We start from the raw sequence: 22,248 nt of genomic DNA on the forward strand, positions 1-22,248 counted from the left end.
GCTATAATGGTGTTTAAACTTTCTGGTGTAATCAAACTATGATTGGTTTATTTAGAGATATCTCTGAACTTTAAACAGGGGTAGGTTTTTTTTTAACATCGCCCATAAAGAATATCAGTGATCCAGCTGCAGTTCCTCTACTGGACGGTTTTATTTATAGACAGCACTCATATCCTCTGTACATAGATGGTGAAAATGAACTGGTTCTGGATTATCAATTCACTACTTTCTGATTATTTAAAGCTAGATTGTCTCACAACTAGGTACATGTAAATGTACAGGCCAGTACAAGTTGTGTGTAAACTTGCCATAAATATCAGAGTATGAGGGTCAAGGGTGGGACAAGGTTTATGGTTTCACTGTAAGACTGGACTAGTCCAAGTATGCGGTGACAGAGTCTCTGGCGCTGTGCCTCAGACAGGGACTATGTCAGTGTATTATGTGAAGGAAGTTTTATGTGTAGGGTTTTTTTTTTTTGGAAGGATAGTTTTACTTTGGTTTGTATGAGGATTTGTTTGCCTATTGTATGTGTTTTCTTATGTGTGAGCTTTTTTGACATAATGGTCAATACTACCTTTTCAGAGATTTCCTGCCTAGAGGCTCAGGAATTGTTACAAGAAGACCACTTTTCCTTCAGCTCATCAGTTCAACTTCAGGTACACATACTACTTTTTGGTTATACTTTTACTGCGACCCTAACTAACAACTAACAACCAATCCAAAATGTATAACACTCAAAACACACACACACACACACTTCCAACAAATAACCAATTATGTATACCCTATATAAAATGATCACAAAGCCAGTTAAAGCTGCATTATTGTTTTTCAGTTTCAGTCTTTTAAATTCTGTTGTTAAATCTTTCCATAACACCTTTCTCTGAAAATGATGACTGCTCTATAGCTGGTCTACATTTTAGTACATTTTTACACTCCCCTGACTATGATAATCAATACTTTTTTATTTTGGATAAATGTTTTTTACTATAATACCATGTCATTGACTTCTATCTGTTACACTCAAAACCTGTTTATATAAACACTATTGGTGTAGTAACAGATTGAGGTGTCTGACATACATAGACATCTTGTCTTTTTAATGCCTAAATAAAATCTAATCATATAAAAAGTTACAATTAGTTTGGTTAACAGTTATACACTACACAATTTTTTTTTAATTACACCTACCAATTTAAAATCTTTTGACCTTTTACCAATCAAGTACCTTTTTGTTAATAATATTCTATACAGGCTAGTTTTTATAAACATCCTAGTCAGAGTCTCTAGTTTCCATCTGTTAATAGCCAATGTCATGTGGCCTATATAGAATATGTCCACTGAACACTAGAGGGCAGTGTCTTCCGTGTTAAGATTAGAATCAGTCAGTGTTTGGAGAGTGGAGAATTGAATTAATGAATTACAAATTGTTGAGCTGTCACTTCTCTTAAGGCACTATCATCTTCTGCTTTCTCTAATTCATACTCTCCATTCTCCACCGCAGAGCATGGCGAGTTTCTGCACTGTAAAGGAAAGAAGTTTACAGACTTCGATGATGTCCGACAGGAGATCGAAGCAGAGACAGACAGAGTCACAGGAACAAATAAGGGCATATCCTCCATTCCCATCAACCTTCGTGTCTACTCTCCAAATGGTATTACTGTCAGAAAACAAGTGATTCATTGATGTACATTAATGCCCTCATGCTCTCAAAGACTGCATTTATTGTCATCATTTTACAATGTAATTTATTCCTGTGATGTCAAAGCTGAATTTTCAGCAGCTGATTTGATGCTCAAGAATCATGTCTTATTAATGATAATATTGTTTTTGCTAAATATTTTTGTTTAAACCATGATCTTTTTTTTTAGGATTCTTTGATAAAAAAGAAAGTTCTTTACTATAACTTTTGCTCAATTTAATGTGTTCTTACTGATTTTTTGTTGTTGTTGCAAAAAGCTAAAAACAAAACAAAATAAATGATACTGAAGGCTCTCCTTTTAATGGTGTTTATGCCTCTCATTTAGATTTTTTGTATCTCTGACCAAATATTTGTGTCTGTCTTTGTTTTTCTCTGTTTCTTTCTGTAGTTTTGAACCTCACTCTGATAGATCTTCCAGGCATAACTAAAGTACCAGTGGGAGATCAGCCCCCTGATATTGAATACCAGATTAGAGACATGATCATGCAGTTCATCTGCAGAGAGAATTGTCTCATCCTGGCTGTCACACCCGCTAACATGGATCTGGCTAACTCTGATGCTCTTAAACTGGCCAAAGACGTGGATCCACAGGGTGAGTGGGAAAGAGCGGTTAGAGCTCATGTCTGTCCTCAATTATATCCCCTCTTGGCAAACTCACATCTTCATAGTGTCGTTCCTTCTTGTTTTTCTTCCGGTTTTACTTAATCTTTCTTTCAGGCCATCGCACCATCGGTGTGATCACTAAGCTGGATCTGGTGGACAAGGGCACAGATGTCAGGGACGTGCTGGAGAACAGGTTACTGCCACTACGCAGAGGTACAGCGCACATGTAGAAATGTGCTGTCAGCAGAGGCCCAGTGTAGTTTGGTCTAAGATCTGGGCCACTGCCAAGCAAGTCTGCTGCAGGCTATAGTGGCTAAAACAGGGCCAGGTGCAGAGTCTTCATGCTTCCTGCTGCTGCCTTAATGCATTAGACACACAGAAGTCCAGCCATGGAAAAGGTTTAAGACACCCTGGAAATCCTATTCCTCAATCATTTATGCAGAACGCATACAGACTTGCTTCTAGCTGTAGAACATTGACTTTTTCTTTTTTTGTTGTGAAGGGGTCACAACACTGCTGAACTTTCAAGAAATCACATTTCCCCACCTAAAGTCTAAAGTTCTAGAGAAGTATTTTTTGCCATAAGTTGAGCTCATGCTTTGGCTAGGCCAGCGATTCTCAAGCTTTTTGACTCCTACAACAATATTTAAATAACTCCACAATTTTTAAAATTACGAATACAGATTAAATATTCAATACCACGATTGAGGTGCCCTTGAGCAAGGCACCGAACCCCCAACTGCTCCCCGGGCGCCGCAGCATAAATGGCTGCCCACTGCTCTGGGTGTGTGTTCACGGTGTGTGTGTGTGTGTGTTCACTGCTGTGTGTGTGTGCACTTAGGATGGGTTAAATGCAGAGCACAAATTCTGAGTATGGGTAACCATACTTGGCCACACGTCACGTCACTTTCTTTTTCACTTTCTTAAATTCAGAATTCATATAATTTAAATAAATTTCACAGTTTGCTGAATGTCCTTTAGGCATCTTATTCTTTTTAACCAATTAATTTACATGACTTTTCCAGTTGATTATGATTTACTGGAGAAGGTTATAAGGAACAATAAAGGAATTAAGGAAAAAATTAAGGGGTAATATCTCTTGTTTTGTCTAAATCTTCTTGTTAAATAATCTTGAGTCATCTTGAGGACAACTTTGAAGTTTGCTTAGGCTCCCGAGTAGACCCCAGCCCCCTGGTCGAGAACCACTGCATCTAGTTTAAATGAAATGCAATACTGATAAAAACTGTGACTTAAACAAACCATTAGGTTTAAAAGAAAAAAAATCACAATATAATAGGATTCAAAAAAACTGAAGGAAGTGAAGGGACAATTATTATTATTTTTTTAATCATTACAAGATGATAAATGCGTGATGTTTTAGTTACATTAAAGCAACAATGATTATTTTGTCATTAATTACTCTTCCTCTTGTCGTTCCAAACCCGTAAAACCTTCGTTCATCTTCAGAACACAAATTAAGATATCTATGATAAAATCCCAGAGCTTTCTTGACCCTTCATAGACAGCAATGTAAATGAAATGTTCCCAGGCCCAGAAACGTAGTAAGGACATCGATAAAATAGTCCATGTGATATCAGTAGTTCACATGCGTTGTGGTACTCTCATGAATGGTGCTGATAGGAGAAAAACTGTTGAAGGAGAAAAATCGTTGAATAAAATTTTTATTTTTGTTTTCTTTGCGCACAAAAATTATTCATATAGCTTCATAAAATTACACTTGAACCACAGATATCACATGGGCTATTTTAACAATGTCCTTACAACCTTTCTGTTGTAAGGACAACAGACAAAATATGTTCATTTGTGTTCTGCAGATGAACGAAGATCTTACGGGTTTTTTAGGTTTACTATCCCTTTAAATATTTTTTATTCTGTGCATACTAGTTAAATGTCACGGTACTGGTAGATTTACTTTTAAAGAAGATAACTTTTCCCCTCTACTTTATTTATTTCTGTCTCCCTGTTGTGACTACAGGTTATGTTGGTGTGGTCAACCGTAGTCAGAAAGACATTGAGGGAAAAAAGGACATCAGTGCAGCTCTGGCTGCAGAAAGACGGTTCTTCAAGTCACATCCTGCCTATAGACACATGGCAGACTGCATGGGCACTCCGTACTTACAGAGGCTCCTCAATCAGGTAACAAGAGAATGATGCTATCCAGAATATGTCTGAAATACATAGTAGTGCCCAGATTAAAAAGGTAAATTATACTTTGAATTGTATTTCTTCCCTTTTTTTACTCCGAAACCCTTCTCCATCTCTCCAGCAACTTACCAACCACATTCGTGACACATTACCAGCATTACGCAGTCGACTGCAGGGCCAGGTTCTGTCACTGGATAAAGAGGCAGAGGAGTACAAGTGCTTGAACCCAGATGACCCCTCGCGCAAGACCAAGGCCTTAATGCAGTGGGTTCACACACACACACATAAACTCGCACTAATTCAGAGAATAAATACACATGCGCAGATAAACACAAACAAACATGGACACATACACGCTAGTCTTTACCTAATGCAATAAACAAGACCTTTGTTTACAGCCTAAAGAACAAACAGATTGCAGATAAGATCAGAACTGAAGATGCCAAACACACAAACACATACTGTTTCTTTGTTGTCCAGGCTGATACAGCACTTTGGTCTGGATTTTGAGAAGCGGATCGAAGGATCTGGGGATCAGGTGGACACAGTAGAGCTTTCAGGAGGAGCCAAGATCAATCGCATCTTTCATGAGCGTTTTCCTTTTGAGCTGGTTAAGGTGATTTTTTTAAAGATTAATTGATTATTATTAATTACTTGAATGCCATTCAGAGCTCCGAAATCAGAGCAAATGCTGATTTCCTGTTCACATTCCACTACATCAGATGGAGTTTGATGAGAAAGAATTACGAAGGGAGATCAGTTACGCCATTAAAAACATCCATGGCATCAGGTACATGTCACGAACATTTATCAAATGATTTAAAAGGGCACGCAGTCATTTTCTGTTTTTATTATGCTTACCATTATGGCAGTCATCTTAAACTGTATGCCAAAATATTTTCATACATAGAGCCTTTCTGAAAGTTTTTCTCTACCTCTCCTTCTATTTTTGTTTTAATAACAAAATATATTCAGATGTTATCTCCCTATACTGCTTTTTTTCTCTTCTCTTGCTGGTTCAGGACAGGCCTGTTCACACCCGATATGGCCTTTGAAGCTATAGTGAAGAAGCAGATTGTGAAGCTTAAAGGGCCGTGTCTTAAGTGTGTAGACATGGTGATCCAGGAGCTCATCAACACAGTACAACAGTGTACCAACAAGGTACAACATCCTCTTATATATCCTTTTGTGAGAGAATGGATGTACAAAGACATGTGTAAGTCAAAGACAATTATATAATGCTACAGAAGTGTATGTTTCCAGTAAATTCAGCGTGATCTTATTTTACATTACAAGTTTGCTAAAAAAATCTTTAAATAGTGCTTTGCATGACCCAAGTGATCAGTGATCAGCAGAAAAGAAAAGTTATTACATGTTGATGAAAGATTAATAAGACAAACTAATTTTTTAATTGGAATAACATGGATAACATTAATGGTTCGTTCACCCCTTGTAAACATTTTTACACATGGACTTTTAAAAGAGTACATATTACATAAATCATATACTTAAGTACGATCTGAATGTAACATGTTTGGACACATAATTCCATGTTATTCCATGTTAAATGGAAATATATTATATTTTAAATTTATATTAAATGTAGTTAGCTCAACTGTAGAGTGATATTTTGACCAATTTAAGTTAGACTAAAATACATCTTATATTTAGTTTCATTATTCTGCTTTATTTGAAATATATTTGAAATATTGTGTATTGCTTATATTGTGTATTGCTGCATTTATGGCATGTACCGCATTTATGGTAAGCTAAAATATGCTTACACTTATTTCTATTGAAACTTACTTGTCATGTGTTTAAATGTAATGATGAAGTTGCAATTTAGTAAATTTCAAGTATATTAACTTTAAGTTTAGGTATATTAGTCAATGCATCTAAATAAGTGTACTTTATAGCACGACAAAAGATTATTCAAATGATTTAAAATGTACTTTAAAGTAAGTGTACTTAAGTGTGATAAAAAACAACTCTGTTATGTATATACAAGTGGCCTTTTATTTAATTAATTTTACATTATCTGCAAATACAGTTTTAAACATAAATACTCAAAGTACTTTAGATACATCAAGATTTGAAGTACACTTCAAGTGCACATTCAAAACAATTAGGCACACTGCTTTTTCGAGGTACAGAAGGGACAAAAATAGACAAGGAACTTAAGTTATGAATGTAAATGGTGGTGGTAATGTTTTTAGATTTTTTTTCTATTTTAACTTGTTTTTTTTTCTGTCCACAGTTAGAGTCCTTTCCAAAACTGCGAGAGGAGACGGAGAGGATAGTGACCACACATATTCGGGAACGAGAGAGTCAAGCCAAAGACCAGGTCAGACCGATACCTACACACAACCTTTCTAATTAATCTCTCTTTTTAGTGAGGGTGTAGTTGTGGTCTATTTAGCAGTTTACTAACAAATTACTGTTTTATGTATGTCATATCTTGTTTTGCATATTCATGCCTTTGTTCATTGAACAGGTTTTACTCTCACTAGAGATTCAACTCTCTTACATCAACACAAACCATGAAGATTTTATCGGGTTCGCAAAGTAAGTCTTTAAAAAATATGTATATATAAAAAAAAAAAACATGTTTAAGAACATGGCATGAAAGATTTTTGCTCCATTTACACATCTCCTTTCAGCGCTCAACAGAAAACCAATCAAACGAGTAAGAAGCCTTCAGCTGGGAACCAGGTGAGTCACAGTGTTTTATGAGCTGATAATATGAACTTGGTATAAATCAGAAAGCATCAGCTAGCAGGGTTTGGACAATCCTTTTCTGGAAGGAAGTCTCTTTTCTGCTCAAGCTCTGCTGCTCTTTTGGTCATCTGTCTCACATCAGATAATATGTGGCTTATGTGTATGTCTAACATTTTTTTCATATTAATCTTGCTCTCGATGGCTTGTGTTTCTATTTCAAGTGCTGTAAATTAATGATCATTTTTTCTCTTTCTCTCTGATGGCTGTTTTTTGCCCCCTATTCTATCAACTTTCAATGTTTAACATTGGAGTTTCATCATTGTAACTGAATTACAAATTATTTAAAGCCCTAAGCCTAGTAGAGCTCAAAAATGGCTGCCCACTTTTTAGTGGCCTGTATTTCTTATTCTTTATCTACATTTGATTGAGCAGTTTTTGAATGGCAAGCAAGAAGAGTGCTTGTAAGGAGAAGAAGTTATTGAAGGTGGTTATGTAGCATGCCCCTCTCTTCAGATCCACTCCATCTCACTCAGTGGCCCTTTCAGGGAAGTGTTGTGGAGCTGGCTGGAGCTAAACTCTGCAGGACAGTGGCCTTCCTGGAGCAGGATTGGACACACCTGGTTTATATTACAATGGGTCTGAGGACAAATATTACAGTCCATTCTGTGTGAGTTGCTCCTTCCCATCTTCAGTGTCCCATTTAAAGGAATTTTCCAGGTTCAATCATTTGAAGAATTAAAGCCTAATTTTAATAAATCTCTAGGTACACTACCATTGAAATGTTTGGGATGAGTAATTCTGAACGAAATTGATCATTTTATTTAGCAAGGATGCGTTAAATTGATCAAAAGTGATCTTTTTTAACATTGATAATAATAAATGTTTATTGAGCACCAAATCAGCATATTAGAATGATTTCTGAAGGACCATGTGACACTGAAGTAATAATTACTGGAGTAATGATGCTGAAAATTCAGCTTTGCTATCACAGGAAGACATTATTAAAAAATATATTATTATTATGAATGCTACTGTTTTCCCGAATTTTAAAAACATTCACTAACCAAAACTTTTGAACTGTAGTGTATGTCAAAAAATGTATGTACTGTATTAACTGCAGTCTATTAAGCAACTGGAATAAATGTTAAAAAACTGTTTCAGAAGTATAGCTACAAAGCATTAACTTTGTACAAATGTTTTCCCTATGTTTTTAAACATTCAGGGTGTGAAAATTATTTTTGTGGTAATAGAGTTGGACTAGTATTGAACCTGGAGCATTCCTATAATGTCATAAGGACACTGAATGCTGATCTATGTTCATATCTCCTCCACTGTCTACTGTGCTACATATATGCTGTTTGCTGCACATGTCTAATCTTTACTAATTTAATCCTTCCATTGCTTAGAAAATGATTTTGTATTTTTGGGTTGGTGATATAGTACCATTTCACAAAGTTGAAGGAATAAATGTGGAGTGGCAGCGTGCCAGGAGAGATGCCCATGCTCACTGGTGCGACCTTAATGCTTTTATTCTCTCCTCTCTGCTGATGTTTTAGGGTGCTGCCCCTCCTCCATCCAGTCAAATTGTACGAGTCCAGTGTCTGTAAGCCTTACCTACTGTCTACCAGCGTCACATAGTCTCATTTGTGTTTGTGGCTATGTATGTATGTCAGAAAGCCTGTGTGCCTCTGAACACGGCAAAATCACATCTTCCTCTTTATTTTCCACCCTTTGTCTGGTGCTGCTTTCACATAAATCAAAGACATTCTGAGACTCAGAAATTCAGATTTTTATGACTCCTGCTAAAACACTCCCCAAACGTTGTTGTACAGTGTTTTTCATGCACTACACTTCCCTAAAGACTCCTCAATCAGTGTATATACACAACAGTCCAAAACATGACTCATTTGACCTTTGAACTCTTATTCTGAATCCTGATTTGCCCGGCGGTGTATTTTAAATCCTAAACTACATTCTAAAACCTAATTCTACTAATAACCTGCTTTTTTATCCTCCTGTTCATCATTTTAATGTCTCTGAATCACTGTATTGTATAATGCACTGTCTGTGAATGAACCTCCATACAGTTTGCAGCCCTGTAACTCTGTAAGTACATTAGTAAACAGTACATGAGTTGTGTGTATGTGGGCGCTAATGTTAAAAACAGGTTGGAATCTCAAACTTCTCTTTGATCTCAGTTGGCCTGTGTGTGTGTATGTGTTTGCGTGTGTGTGTTGCAATTTCCCTCATGCAATATGGTGGTCTCCAGTTTCTTTTAGTGTATCTTTTTTTTTTACTTTTTCAAGGTGAAATCAGTATATTCTGCAATTTTGAGAAGAATAGTTCATACCAACTACTAAACAACAACTGTTCATAATGTTGTTAAACTGAATGAATGACGTACAAGATGTCTGTTTTTAAAGTCATTATCAGCTTAAATCAGCCAGAAAATGACTCATATTTCCTACGGTATGTTTTGGACCTTTCCCCCTCCTCTCTTTGCCACCCCGACCTTCTGTTTTCTTGTCTTTCTTCACCCCCACCCTTTCATCCCTCCATTTATCCAATGCCCACTAGCTTTTATTGTTATTGCTTTAGTTTCTATCTATCTATCTATCTATCTATCTATCTATCTATCTATCTATCTATCTATCTATCTATCTATCTATCTATCGTTCTATCTATCGTTCTATCTATCTATCGTTCTATCTATCTATCTATCGTTCTATCTATCGTTCTATCGTGGTAATATAAATGCCAAGTTAATTTTAGTACCTGGTTACAGATTTGACTACTTCTTTAATTTCACCTTCATCTTTTTATTTCTTAGGGGACCAGAGAATTTCATCCTCTGCCTGTGTTTTTGAACCCAGACCTTTCACCTCTGACTTTTGCCCCTCAGGTGATTCGCAAGGGCTGGTTAACCATCAACAACATCAGTCTGATCAAAGGAGGGGCCAAGGAGTACTGGTTCATGCTCACCGCAGAGAGTCTGTCCTGGTTTAAAGATGATGAGGTGAGTAACTGAATTACAAAGTTAAATTCATTCATTTAATGAAGATCATGGGAAAATAAATTTTTCAGTGGTCTGCTTAAAGTTCCCTGTCAGCTTGTGGTGGAACTCATTGGCCGGTCTCTGTGTCAGTCACACTGTGTGGCCTGTCAGGCGGGCTGCCATCTATCTGCCTGTCTGTGCCTGCTGTACAGGTGCAGGAAGTTCTGCACAGCAAGTGTAGACAGGCAGACAGACAACGCTCTCAGTCAATGGCAGCACAGCCTGCTTCTCCCGACCGGAAGCCAGAAGCAATGCGGCAAGTGAGAGGACAAAAATAATGTGTTACTAATGTACAAACACGCATGCCTCTAAATGTTTCTATTCACATAATTGCATTTAACATACATTTTCATGCTTGTCTTATTCCATTTATCATTTTTTAAAGATAAATCAATAATTGTCTGTTGAGATTTTAAAATGACAGAAAATTCACAGTACTCTTAACGAAGACAGTAATGTAAATGCAGCAGCTCATTGCTAGATTATAAAATGTTTTCACTTATATTTCACTCTTTCATTACTCATTTTGTTGAATCCCTCTTTTCCTCCTTTGCTTCTTATTTTACTTGCTCCCTTTTCCTGGTATACCCCCACCATCTCTCTGTCCACTGGGAATTAAGGCATTTGGTCTGGATCACCCTGACATAGCTGGAAGCCCCCCAAGTCAAACTAACACACACACTCAGACACACATGGATATTGATATACACAGAATCTTAAACACACACAGATGCAGACACACTTATGCTTACCAGTCGTCCTGACTGCCAAATGCATGTGACTATATAAGCAAACGCTAATTTTAATGAATTCTGAAACTCAAAACCCGCTCAGTACTTCAAACGGAGGAATTCGTATAAACACTGGTATATTTTTCTGAAACTCACACACTTTCAGGCTCAAAATATTCAAATGCAAACACATCTAAACTGTGAATGATAAACTCTGTTGGTATTTAGATTAAAATGATGGCTTCTTTTAAAATTAGCATTGAATTTAAGTGTTTAAGTATTAGAGGACTTCAGAAGTTGGCTGGCTTTACAGTTCCTGAATCCAGCTGAATCCATTATTTCTTTTGAATATGAGCATGTGCATGATTTTTCCAGGACTTTTCAAGAATTCAAGAATTACATTTAAATTTGAAATTCAATTAAAAATATGAATATTTGACACTCTTTTCAATATATCCATCTCTTTTCCTGTCTATCTTCTTTACTTTCTCTTCATTTCATTCTGTCTCTGTGGTGGACAGTCTCGCTGGGACCATACACATTCCTGGGTGGAAAATTGTAAGACTTTGTCCAAACACCATCCAGCCTCCTAGAGCCTGCCGAAAGAGAGAGAGAGAAGAGAGGAGAGAGGAAGAGATACAGCCCCTCACCCCTTTGCAGCAGATCACATTGCAATTCTCACACATTATATGTGCACATACACATTCTCACATTAAGTGAATCACTTCTTTACCCTTAAAAGCTTCAGTTGTACTTCGGTACAAACTGGCATCAGATGTTCCCTTCCTTTCTTTAAATCTGTCCCAGTTCTGATGGCGTTCATAGGCAGAGACTGCTGGTTTGGGTTAATCAGCACCCAACACTAAACAGACACGCATTCCTGCAGTCTTCCCTCTCTCTCTTTCTGAGCCGAGCTGCATGAGGGAAAACAGATGACTTGTGCACCACTCCACTTCTGTTAGCATTCGGCATAATCACTGTCTTTTCACCTCTTGTCTGTGTCATGCAAGTTAGCATGCATACATGCGACGATTATGCAGAGATCTGGAAAATCACTAATCGAAACCTACGAAGGGCCTTCTGCACATCTCAAGATAGTTCAACGGAGAACTAGCCAGACACCTGGAGCTTTGATATAAACAATATGTGTGCACGGCTAAGCCTAAATACATACGTGTTTACGGTAATGACTACTAGAACAGTTTTTGCCAGTTTTAACCAGGTTTAGCTACACATAATGTGGCTAATGTGATGTATATGCCGCCTATTCGGTGGAAGATCATCTAAATTCAAGCTGTCAATCATCAAGGAACCTCTTCTGTGTCATTACCGCCAACTTTGAGTCCACAGAGACATACAGTACCAACACTGGTGTAGATAACAAACCAAACTTAGCAGAGTCTGACTTTTCACCTGCAGTCGTTGAGTTTGTGTTTTTTTTGCTGGAGTTTGAGAGTTTGCGTCGGTTCTCCAGCGATGTGAGTCCATGCACAGTCTAACCAATGTGCAGACTACTGTACACCAGTATGATCCTGAACAGGTAGTCTGAACACTGGGATGACGGAGCAGGAGATAGTTCCAACCCTCTCTCTCACTCTCTTTCTCTCTCTCTCTCTCTCTCTCTCTCTCGCTCTCTTTTCACCTCTTTTTCTTTATCTACTTCAATCACTCAGTCCAACCCTGCTGGCCTTGACCTTCACAGGAGGCGGTAGAAGATGCAAAATAAACAGGACAGAAATAGACTCCATTGCTTCTATCTCATTCTCAGTTGGGATGACGCCGATGTAGAGGACGGAGAGAGACGCTCCAGATGTCCGTTTACCCATTTTCGACTTTGTTGGTTCCGTCTTGTCCCCGGCTGCCGTTTTCCCGCGTCGGTTTGCAGTATCCAGCCTTGACGTGGCACATTCGCTCCCACAGCCGCCTATCTGGCAGGACGTTCATGGAAGGCATAGCAAAAAAGAGGGAATGAGGAGTCAGAGAAGGAAGGAGAGAGAGAGAGAGAAGAGAGGGAGGGACCCCACTGGCCATATAAGGGTTGATGGGACCTTTGGGGAATAAACTTTTGGAGTGGTCCGTTGTTTCTCAATTCCTCTCTTCCTACCAAACTTTTGGTCCGACTCGCTCCTATCCACTCCTGTCTTTCTCCCTCCGTCCTCTCTCGGTACTCCCAGCCATCCTCCGGACTTCCCTGCCCCATCTCTCCCTCTAATTCTCACTTGCTCTCTCTCACTAAAGCGGTACCAGATGTTGTATTCTTAACGCCAGCCTGTCATTTCCAACTTTTTTTTCAGCCTCTAAAAACTCAGGCAGGAAGTGGGCCCCTCTGGAATGAAAAAAGAGAGAAAGTTTTTGAGGGGAGCAAAAAAGGAGGGGTGCAAGGAGTCAAGGAGGACAACGAGAGATAGTGTAGTAGTAGTTTAAAGGAATAGTTTCCCAAAAAGTTAAAATTCTGTCATATGCCCATATGCTGTTTTTCTTTTTTTTTGATGAATTATTGCACAACTCATTGATAATTCATAGTGATCAGGGCCTGTCAAGCGCCACAAAGGAAAGTAAAAGTGCTCCATAAAAGTGTGCAATATTCAAAGTCTTATAAAAACAGTTAATAGATTTTTGTGAGAAGACGTATACTGTAAAAAAGTAATAATGTTAATTAAATATATTAACATTTAAAATAACTGTTTTCTATTTTAATAGATTTTTTTTCTATTAAATACAAAGCTAAATTTTCAGCGTCATTACTCCAACCTTCAGATGATCAGAAATCATTCTGATATGCTGATTTAATGCTCAACTAACATTTCTTATCATACTTATGTAGGAAACAGCAATTATTTGAAATAGAAATATTTTGTAACATAATAAGCATCTTTCACTTTTGATCAGTTGCATTATTGCTAAATAAAAGTATGCATTTCTTAAAATAAATCTATCAATTGTGAATTGTACAGGGACTGTTGGCAATTGTACTGTATGGTTTCAGAAGACTTAAAATGTAGTGCACTAAATGTATGGACCTCTTTGAGTGTTTTTGTTGCTTTTGATGCTTGTTAACTTCTACATGACGATTTTTTTGGTTGTGCTGTTCTTTAAATTCAGAAAACAATCAGGTTTTTGAACATTGTTAGATGGCCTAGTTGATTTGCAGAAAATACTCCCCTCCAAGAAAATTCTTACGCAGGCGCTCCGTCAGACTTAATCACTGATAGCGGTATCATTCTGCTCTTTTCCCCCTTCTGTTTTTCATTTTTACTCTTTTTAGAGTGTTTCCCCTCACACTTTCTTCCCTTGTTCTTCTCTTTCTCTCCCACATCTCCGTTCCGTTATTTGCAATGTAATCCAAGCCGTTTCCTGAGACCCCAGCCCCTCCTGTACAGACAGAGGGAGGAGAGAGGGGGAGCTCTTTTTCTTTTCTTTTTTTTCAGACGAAATGTGTTTTAGAGCCTTGGTCCGAATAATGACTTCCACATGTGGGCTCTCAATTTCTATCTCTCAATTCCTCATTCTTTTTCCTTCTTTATTTCTCAATACTTTACTCAAAGAGTAAAAACTTGTGGCTTCTCTTATGTGCATGTTTTTTTTTTGTCCTGGGCCTGAAGCCACCGTGAGGATGATCACATGGATCTACAGTAGATTCTTTTTTTTGTTTCTACTCTCTTGGCTTTCTTCCTCATAGTCATCTTCCCTAATTCACACCATTTTAGAATTTCAGTTAAAGAGATAGTTCAGCCAAAAATGAAAATTAATGTCATTATTTAGTCACCCTTGATGTTGTTCCAAGCCTGTATAATTTTCTTTTTTCTGTGGAACACAAAGGAGGAATGTGCTTGTCACTGTTTTCCATGCAATTGCAATGATCAGGGGTTGAAGCTTTCAAGTTTCAAAAAGGATGCAAAACACTTTCATAATAGTGGTCCATACAACTTTTGTGCTATATTCCAAGTCTTCTGGAGCTACAGTGAAATCTTAAACATGCAAACTTGTTCTCCTTTCCTCTTAAAAATAAAGGTTCTAAAAGGGGTTTTTGCATTAATGCCACAGAAAAAAAATTTTGTGCAATGAAAATGTTCCATGGATGTTAAAGGTTCTTCATGGAACCATCAAAGCCATCGATGTGAAGAACATGTCATGTAATTTTAAGACCATCTGATGAATGAACCATCATTCATTGGTTTACAGATCACTAGATGGGAAGATTATCCGTAAATAATGACTGTGACAGTTTTAAAGATGGAGATCTCCAGTCCCCATTCATTGTAATTAGATGAAAAAGAGCAACCAGTACAGTCTAATAATTTCTTCTTTTGTGTCCCACGAAAGACAATGTCGCACAGGTTTAGACCAACAGGGTAAATTATAACAAAACTTTCCTACTTGGGACACCAATTTTTAAAAACTCCTAATACAGTTTGTTAACACTGTACTAAATCTTATTAGGATCTTTATAGGCTGTTTTTCAAAACTTTACCATGTTTGAATGCTAAAAAGGAGCCTAGGCATGCTGTCTAAGTAGGAAGCTCAGTAAGACTTAAGATGTCCATTTTCTGTCTCATTGTCTAGGAAAAAGAGAAGAAATACATGCTTCCTCTGGACAACCTGAAGGTGCGAGACATAGAAAAGGGCTTCATGTCCAGCAAGCATGTCTTTGCCATCTTTAACACAGAGCAGAGGTCAGTTATAGCACTTCAAAAGAGAAAATTTATTTTCAGAGAATGTTTTTTCAACTTTAAAATGATGTAAAGATCAAACACTCAGAGTACATTCCATATGAAGTAGATTTATATTGTAGACACAGTTAAAGAAGAATTCAACTCCTCTGAGTGACCGGTGTGTGTGTGTGCATGTGTGTGAGAGTGTGTGTTCAGTCATTAGCAGACAAGCAATAAACAATCCAGTAAACGGTCTGCACATATTACAGCCAAATTTCATGGCTTTATTGTCCCACTGGGTATTAAAAGGTTGGACAAATTGTAAAGAACCAAACATCACTATTAAAGGGTTAGTTCACCCAAAAATGAAAATGATCCCATGCTGTACTCACCCTCAAGGCATCCTAGGTGTATATGACTTTCTTCTTTCAGGCGAATTCAATCGGAGTAAAAAAAAAAAAATCGGAGTAAAATTGTCCTGGCTCTTCCAAACTTTATAATGGCATTGGGTGGGAGTTTCTGTTCAACAGTCTAAAAGAAGTGCAATGAAGCGCATCCATCCATAATAAAACTTGCCTCAAAAGGCTCCGGGGGGTGAATAAAGTACAATAATACAGTAATTTTAGCGGAAATGAGATGCTTTCTATTGAAAAATCTGAATCTGAAAAGTGTTTATAATATTTTAAATATGGATATTTTTATTACAAAAACGCATCAATTCACTACAGGAGTCCTTTATTCACCCCCCGGAGCCATGTGAGGCACATTTTATTATGGATGGATGCGCTTTATTTGACTACTTTCGGACTGTTGAAAAAAACACTGCCCACTGCCTTTATAAAGCTTGGAAGAGCCAGGATAATATAACTTCAATTGAATTTGTCTGAAAGAAGAAAGTCATATACACCTAGGTTGCCTTGAGGGTAAGTAAAGCATGGGCTAATTTTAATTTCTGGGTGAACTAACCCTTTAATATTGTTCATAGGATTAGTAATTGTTGGCGAAAAGTCATTGTCTAGTGCAGGGGTGCCCACACTTTTTTGTGTGGAGATCTACTTTTCAAATGAGAAACTCACAGAGATCTGCCAAGTGAAAAATATATAAATAAATAAACTACATATAAAATAAATAATAGTGCTGGGCAAGTTAACGCGTTTTTATCGCGTTAACGCATTAATTAATTAACGCCGACAATTAGTTTATCGCGCGTTAACTTACTGGGTCACAGCTGGGGTGGGATGTTTATCAGTATGCTACTGGCTGCTTGGAATGAGCGTCATCACGCGTCTCAACCAATGAAATCATTTGTTGTGTGCCTAAGAGAGCTACAGCGCGAAACAGAAAATATCAGGTGCGGACAGAAAAATGGAAAAAGGTACCGAAATCTTAAAGGGACATTTTTATTTTAAACCTCTAACACACGGTGGAGTTGATAGAACTAAAGCTATTTGTAACCACTGCAAAGCTGAATTTTCTTATCATCGGAGTACTTCGAGTCTGAAGTATCACTTAAATGTAATGCACACCGTTGATGCCAGCAAATCACCCACCCAAACAAACACTGAAGGAAGGCTTCGGCAGGCTACATTGGATGCAGCATGTGGGAGAACTATAGATTATTTTTTTACAAACTAAAAACTTTGTTTTAATGTTTTATTTATACGTTAATGTTATATTTAATTTGATTACATTAATGTTAAAGTTAAGATTTACAAGAAATGTTAACTGTTAACTTTTAACTGCTGTAAAAAAGCCCTTTATCTGTTTAAAGTTTTGACAAACCAAATGTTATTGCACTTTTGTTCATACAGCAGAACTTTGAAAGAATAAAGTTACACAATACTCTACTTTTGATTTCATTATTGAATTTGGCGCATGCTGCGATTAATCGTGATTAATCGCAGAAGATCATGCGATTAATCGCGATTAAAATATTTAATCGTTGCCCAGCACTAATAAATAAATAAATAAAAAGCTTTTGGGTATTGATCTTTATATTGCATTCATTTAACTATACAAGTTAATTTCTTAGTAGCCCCATAGAACGGGGTCTGCATTTACCTAAAGCAGTGCTTCTCAACCTTTTTTTACTCCAAGACCCCCTCCTCTCCAAATCAGTAATGCAAGCCCCCCCAACATTTTCTATTGACTAAAACCTTTGTATTCTAATACTTTTCAATTCCATGTAATTATTTTTAAATAAAAACAAATTCAAGAATGATTTAAACATTCCGTGTTCTTTTTTGCAAACATACTTTGCAAAAATGTCACTGCAGATATTCTATACAACTTAAAACTACATAAAGCTCAATTATACAGTAATTAAAAAATAAAATAAGCACAATTCAACCTGCCATACCAAACACGACCACAGGGAAATGCCAAAGGACTGCATATAAACTACTACGGATCCATTCAGAATCACTACACACTAGGGATGTGCATCTCCATAAGTGAGGCCGATGCGATACGCATCTCGATGCATAATACATATGAAGCAGCTAGCGATGCGATCCGATACGATTGACCCCTATTACGATACAGTGCGATTCGATTTCGATTCGATTCAACACAATGCGATTCGACGCAATACGATCCAATGGAAAAAATATGATCGCTTTTATTTCTTTGGTTCAGACAGACAGCAAAACATAAATTAACTTATGTGTCTCGAGGCCTGTTTCATAAAACAAGTTTACCAAATAGGCCAGGCTTATTTCAGTTAGTCTGACTCACTGTCAAATGATTTGGTTCCATAAAGCAAAATTTAACAAAGATCAACCTCAGTCACTGTGGCTTCTTAAGCTGGAAAGCTAACCTGGTTCAGGGCAGGCAAACTGTCAGGCTAAGCTGAGCTCACTGACCAATAGGAATGCAATGATATTAACACTGACTCTCTCACATACTATCATAGCCATGCAGCCTTTCTCTCTGGTTTTATAACAGCTGTACCTTTTATAGTTAGAACAGATAGCATTAGAACATTACAATCTAACATTGCTCTTTAAAGCATTAACAATCATTAAACTAAAGTTAAAATCACTAAATTAAAACTACATTTTAACTGCTATAAGAAACACACATTAACTCATCTGAGCTTAGTAATTAGGATTGTATTAGCTTACATTTTATTTACCAGTTACAATAGTCCCTTTACAGTTACTGCTATCATAAAATGCATATGACTCAGAATTATTGCGCTCCATCTGTTTAGCGCGCATGTGCTTAGCAGTGCTCGTCCACTCACGTAAGCCCACTCCTGATAGCAAAATGGATATATTTCATGACTTTCTAACATTTACCTATGTTACAGATGTAAAATATACTCGTGATATGTCATTATGCACTGCGGAAAATAAAACATCTCAAATGCATTAAACAGCACAAATATATTCGCTGTTTGCTATGGTGGATCGATTTAATCCATGATCGACATTAAGGGCTGCTGAAGAATAAGCGTGCACAAATTAGTTAGATTGTGTGAATTTACATTGACGTTTATAAGCGCTTTAGCCCGATTGATTTGTTAGGTTATTTCAAGTCAGGTTTTGGACTTTAATCCCCGCTTTTCCTCGGGTCTCCGTAGTGTTGTGATGCGTCATATTCACGTGCAGCGGTGATGAGAGAACATGCTTGAGAAACAGTTTCGAGAGGAGAAAACAATCTACAGATAAAATATTGGTCACAGATTATTGGTCACTTTCTAAATAAAGTGTAGCGCATCATCCACTAGTAATTATATATAAATAAATCATTTTTTACTGATGCAAATATGTTAGAAACGATGCATCGCGATAAAAATGCCAACTTGTATCCGATGCACACTTTTTAAACCGATGCATCGCATCGTTTTTTGCCAATGCACCGAGCGAATCGGGGAATCTTCCCATTCCTACTACACACCAAAATACTAATGAAAAATAAAAACATTTTTAATGTGTGGAAACTCGATCTGAAGGCGGCTTGATGACATCAGTGAATAGTTCTTCTGTTAGAACCATTGATCTATTATAGAACATGCAATTGTGTCTATCTTTGGAGTGTCTGGTGCCCATATGAACATAAACACCATGATCCTAACAAACTTCTCCAAAACACACAAGCATCTGTTATAAAAGATTTGCTGTATACGACTATGTGAATAAACTGAACAGTGTTTATGCAGAAATATGATGTTATAGTGATCAGTGTGTCTTGGTTCATTTTTTGTGCAACAATAATAACGGACACACGTGCCTAATGTACAACTCCTGTATGTCACTATAATCATCTTTATCTTGATTATAATCGTCAGCCAACAGAACTTTACTAACGTGATACTGGCTTGATTTATCCAGCCGGGAGCTGTAGTTTGCATATCACATGCTCATACAGCGGTTTTGAGCCACTGTTCAGTCTGTATTTCACACAGCGCGATGTGAAACTTGAGCTGCTCTGAAACACAGAATGTCACAGAATACATAGAGAGGTGGTGCTGTTATATATTTAATTTTAAAATATATACACTCACTGGCCACTTTATTAGGTACACCTTGCTAGTACCGGGTTGGACCCCCTTTTGCCTTCAGAACTGCCTTAATTCTTTGTGGCATACATTCAACAAGGTGTTGGAAACATTCCTCAGAGATTTTGGTCCATATTGACATGATAGCATCACGCAGTTGCTGCAGATTTGTCGGCTGCACATCCATGATGCAAATCTCCCGTTCCACCACATCCCAAAGGTGCTCTATTGGATTGAGATCTGGTGGAGGACATTTGAGTAAAGTGAACTCATTGTCATGTTCAAGAAACCAGTCTGAGATGATTTGAGCTTTGTGACATGGTGCATTATCCTGCTGGAAGTAGCCATCAGAAGATGGGTACACTGTAGTCATAAAGGGATGGACATGGTCAGCAACAATACTCAGGTATGCTGTGGCATTTAAACGATGCTCAATTGGTACTAAGGGGCACAAAGTGTGCCAAGAAAATATCCCCCACACCATCACCACCAGCCTGAACCGTTGAGACAAGGCAGAATGGATCCATGCTTTCATATTCTGTACGCCAAATTCTGACCCTACCATCTGAATTTCGCAGCAGAAATCGAGACTCATCAGACCAGGCAATGTTTTTCCAATCTTCTATTGTACAATTTTGGTGAGCCTGTGCAAATTGTAGCCTCCGTTTCCTGTTCTTAACTGACAGGAGCGGCTGAGTATTTTGAAATACTCAGACCAACCCGTCTGGTACCAACAAACATTACACGTTCAAAGTCACTTAAATCCCCTTTCTTCCCCATTCTGATGCTCGGTTTGAACTTCAGCAGGTCATCTTCACCACATCCTAAATACATTGAGTTGCTGCCATGTGATTGGCTGATTAGCAATTTGTGTTACCAAGCAATTGAACAGGTGTACCAAATAAAGTGGCCGGTGAGTGTATATTTATCATATTAATCATAAAATTAGTGAATGTATTATATTTTAGTTTTAAGTTATCTTGCGCCCACTAGTTGAAAACCACTGACCTAAAGCATATTTAAATGATGTGCCCCCCTGGTCTAGTGGATGATGAAATGAGTGAAAAATCCAATAGACTAGGAGAAACAACATCCCAGCATCATGGAAATAGGAAATGTAGAAAAGTTATTATTTTAGAGTTATTCTATTAAAGGTATTATAGAGTAGAATTTGATATTTACTATCTCTCTCTTTCACTCTCTCTCACACACACACACACATTCCATTCTACAACATCTGGACTATTAATCAGGTTGGATCTTTCTTCTCCTCTTTTAATATGTTTCTCTGTGCCACAACCAGACTTTCTTCCTCTGTGTATTTTTATTTTCTGGTGCAATTTGTTCTCTGAGCTACTTGCTAATGGAGGGTTTTTCAGAAATGCAGGAGTTTTGATAAATGTTTGATAAAAAGTCTTGATGTCTTCATAAGAAGACTTGATGCTCTATTCAGCTGCGATGAGTGATAGGCCATTTTGTCAGTAACTTGGATGCTATTTCTGGATAGCTCGGCCCATGGTGAAATCTAATTGGTCGCTGATTTGGTGCTCAAGAAACATTTCTTATTATCAATTTTTAAAAGAACAGTTGTGCTGCTTATTTATTTAAAGAAAGCAATACTTTTTAGGATTCTTTAAAAAAAACAGCATTTCTTTTTTTAAAGATAGTTCACACAAAAATGTAATTGTTTTCATCATGTACTCACCCTCATGTTGTCAAAAAAATCTATATGATTTTCTTTCTTGTGTTAAACATGAAAGAAGATATTTTGAAGAATGCTGGTAATCAAGCATTTAACAGTCCCCATTTTACTTCCGTAGTATTTTTTTCCCTACTATGGAAGTCAATGGGGACCAACAACCGTTTGGTTCTTCAAAATTCTTCAAAATATCTTTTTTGTGTTTAACATAAGAAAGAAACTCATACAAGTTCGGAACTAAATGACAAAATTTTCATTTTTGGGTGAACTATTCCTTTAATGTTATTATGATCACTTTTGATCAATTTAATGCATCCTCGCTGAATAAAGGTATTTGTTTATTATTAAATCTTTTTTTTTTACTGACTCCAAACTTTTAAACAGTAGTCAAGATCATTTTATTCTTTATGGTAATTGT

The 22,248-nt window shown here is 37.2% G+C and overlaps 1 protein-coding gene across 3 annotated transcripts in view; it reads left to right on the forward strand.

Annotated features, from left to right (window-relative positions):
- LOC306880701 (dynamin-2-like) overlaps nucleotides 1-22,248 on the forward strand; it is a 52,117-nt gene that overhangs the window by 11,746 nt on the left and 18,123 nt on the right. The window contains exons 3-17 of one of the 3 annotated variants that reach the window (XR_013785097.1): nucleotides 583-656; nucleotides 1,505-1,654; nucleotides 2,091-2,294; nucleotides 2,420-2,518; nucleotides 4,302-4,462; nucleotides 4,593-4,735; nucleotides 4,952-5,087; nucleotides 5,194-5,261; nucleotides 5,494-5,632; nucleotides 6,729-6,815; nucleotides 6,966-7,036; nucleotides 7,132-7,183; nucleotides 8,746-8,792; nucleotides 10,092-10,205; nucleotides 15,539-15,648. Coding sequence is in view for 2 of the 3 variants with exons in the window: in XM_079434421.1 (XP_079290547.1) it covers nucleotides 583-656; nucleotides 1,505-1,654; nucleotides 2,091-2,294; nucleotides 2,420-2,518; nucleotides 4,302-4,462; nucleotides 4,593-4,735; nucleotides 4,952-5,087; nucleotides 5,194-5,261; nucleotides 5,494-5,632; nucleotides 6,729-6,815; nucleotides 6,966-7,036; nucleotides 7,132-7,183; nucleotides 8,746-8,775; nucleotides 10,092-10,205; nucleotides 15,539-15,648 (1,638 nt within the window). In the remaining variant the exon portion in view is untranslated. The remainder of the gene's footprint in view (nucleotides 1-582; nucleotides 657-1,504; nucleotides 1,655-2,090; nucleotides 2,295-2,419; nucleotides 2,519-4,301; nucleotides 4,463-4,592; nucleotides 4,736-4,951; nucleotides 5,088-5,193; nucleotides 5,262-5,493; nucleotides 5,633-6,728; nucleotides 6,816-6,965; nucleotides 7,037-7,131; nucleotides 7,184-8,745; nucleotides 8,793-10,091; nucleotides 10,206-15,538; nucleotides 15,649-22,248) is intronic. The other 2 variants (XM_079434421.1, XM_079434422.1) reach the window with 2 other exon arrangements.

Source organism: Barbus barbus (assembly GCF_936440315.1).
Source record: "Barbus barbus genome assembly, chromosome: 14".
Taxonomy (NCBI): Eukaryota; Metazoa; Chordata; class Actinopteri; order Cypriniformes; family Cyprinidae; genus Barbus; species Barbus barbus.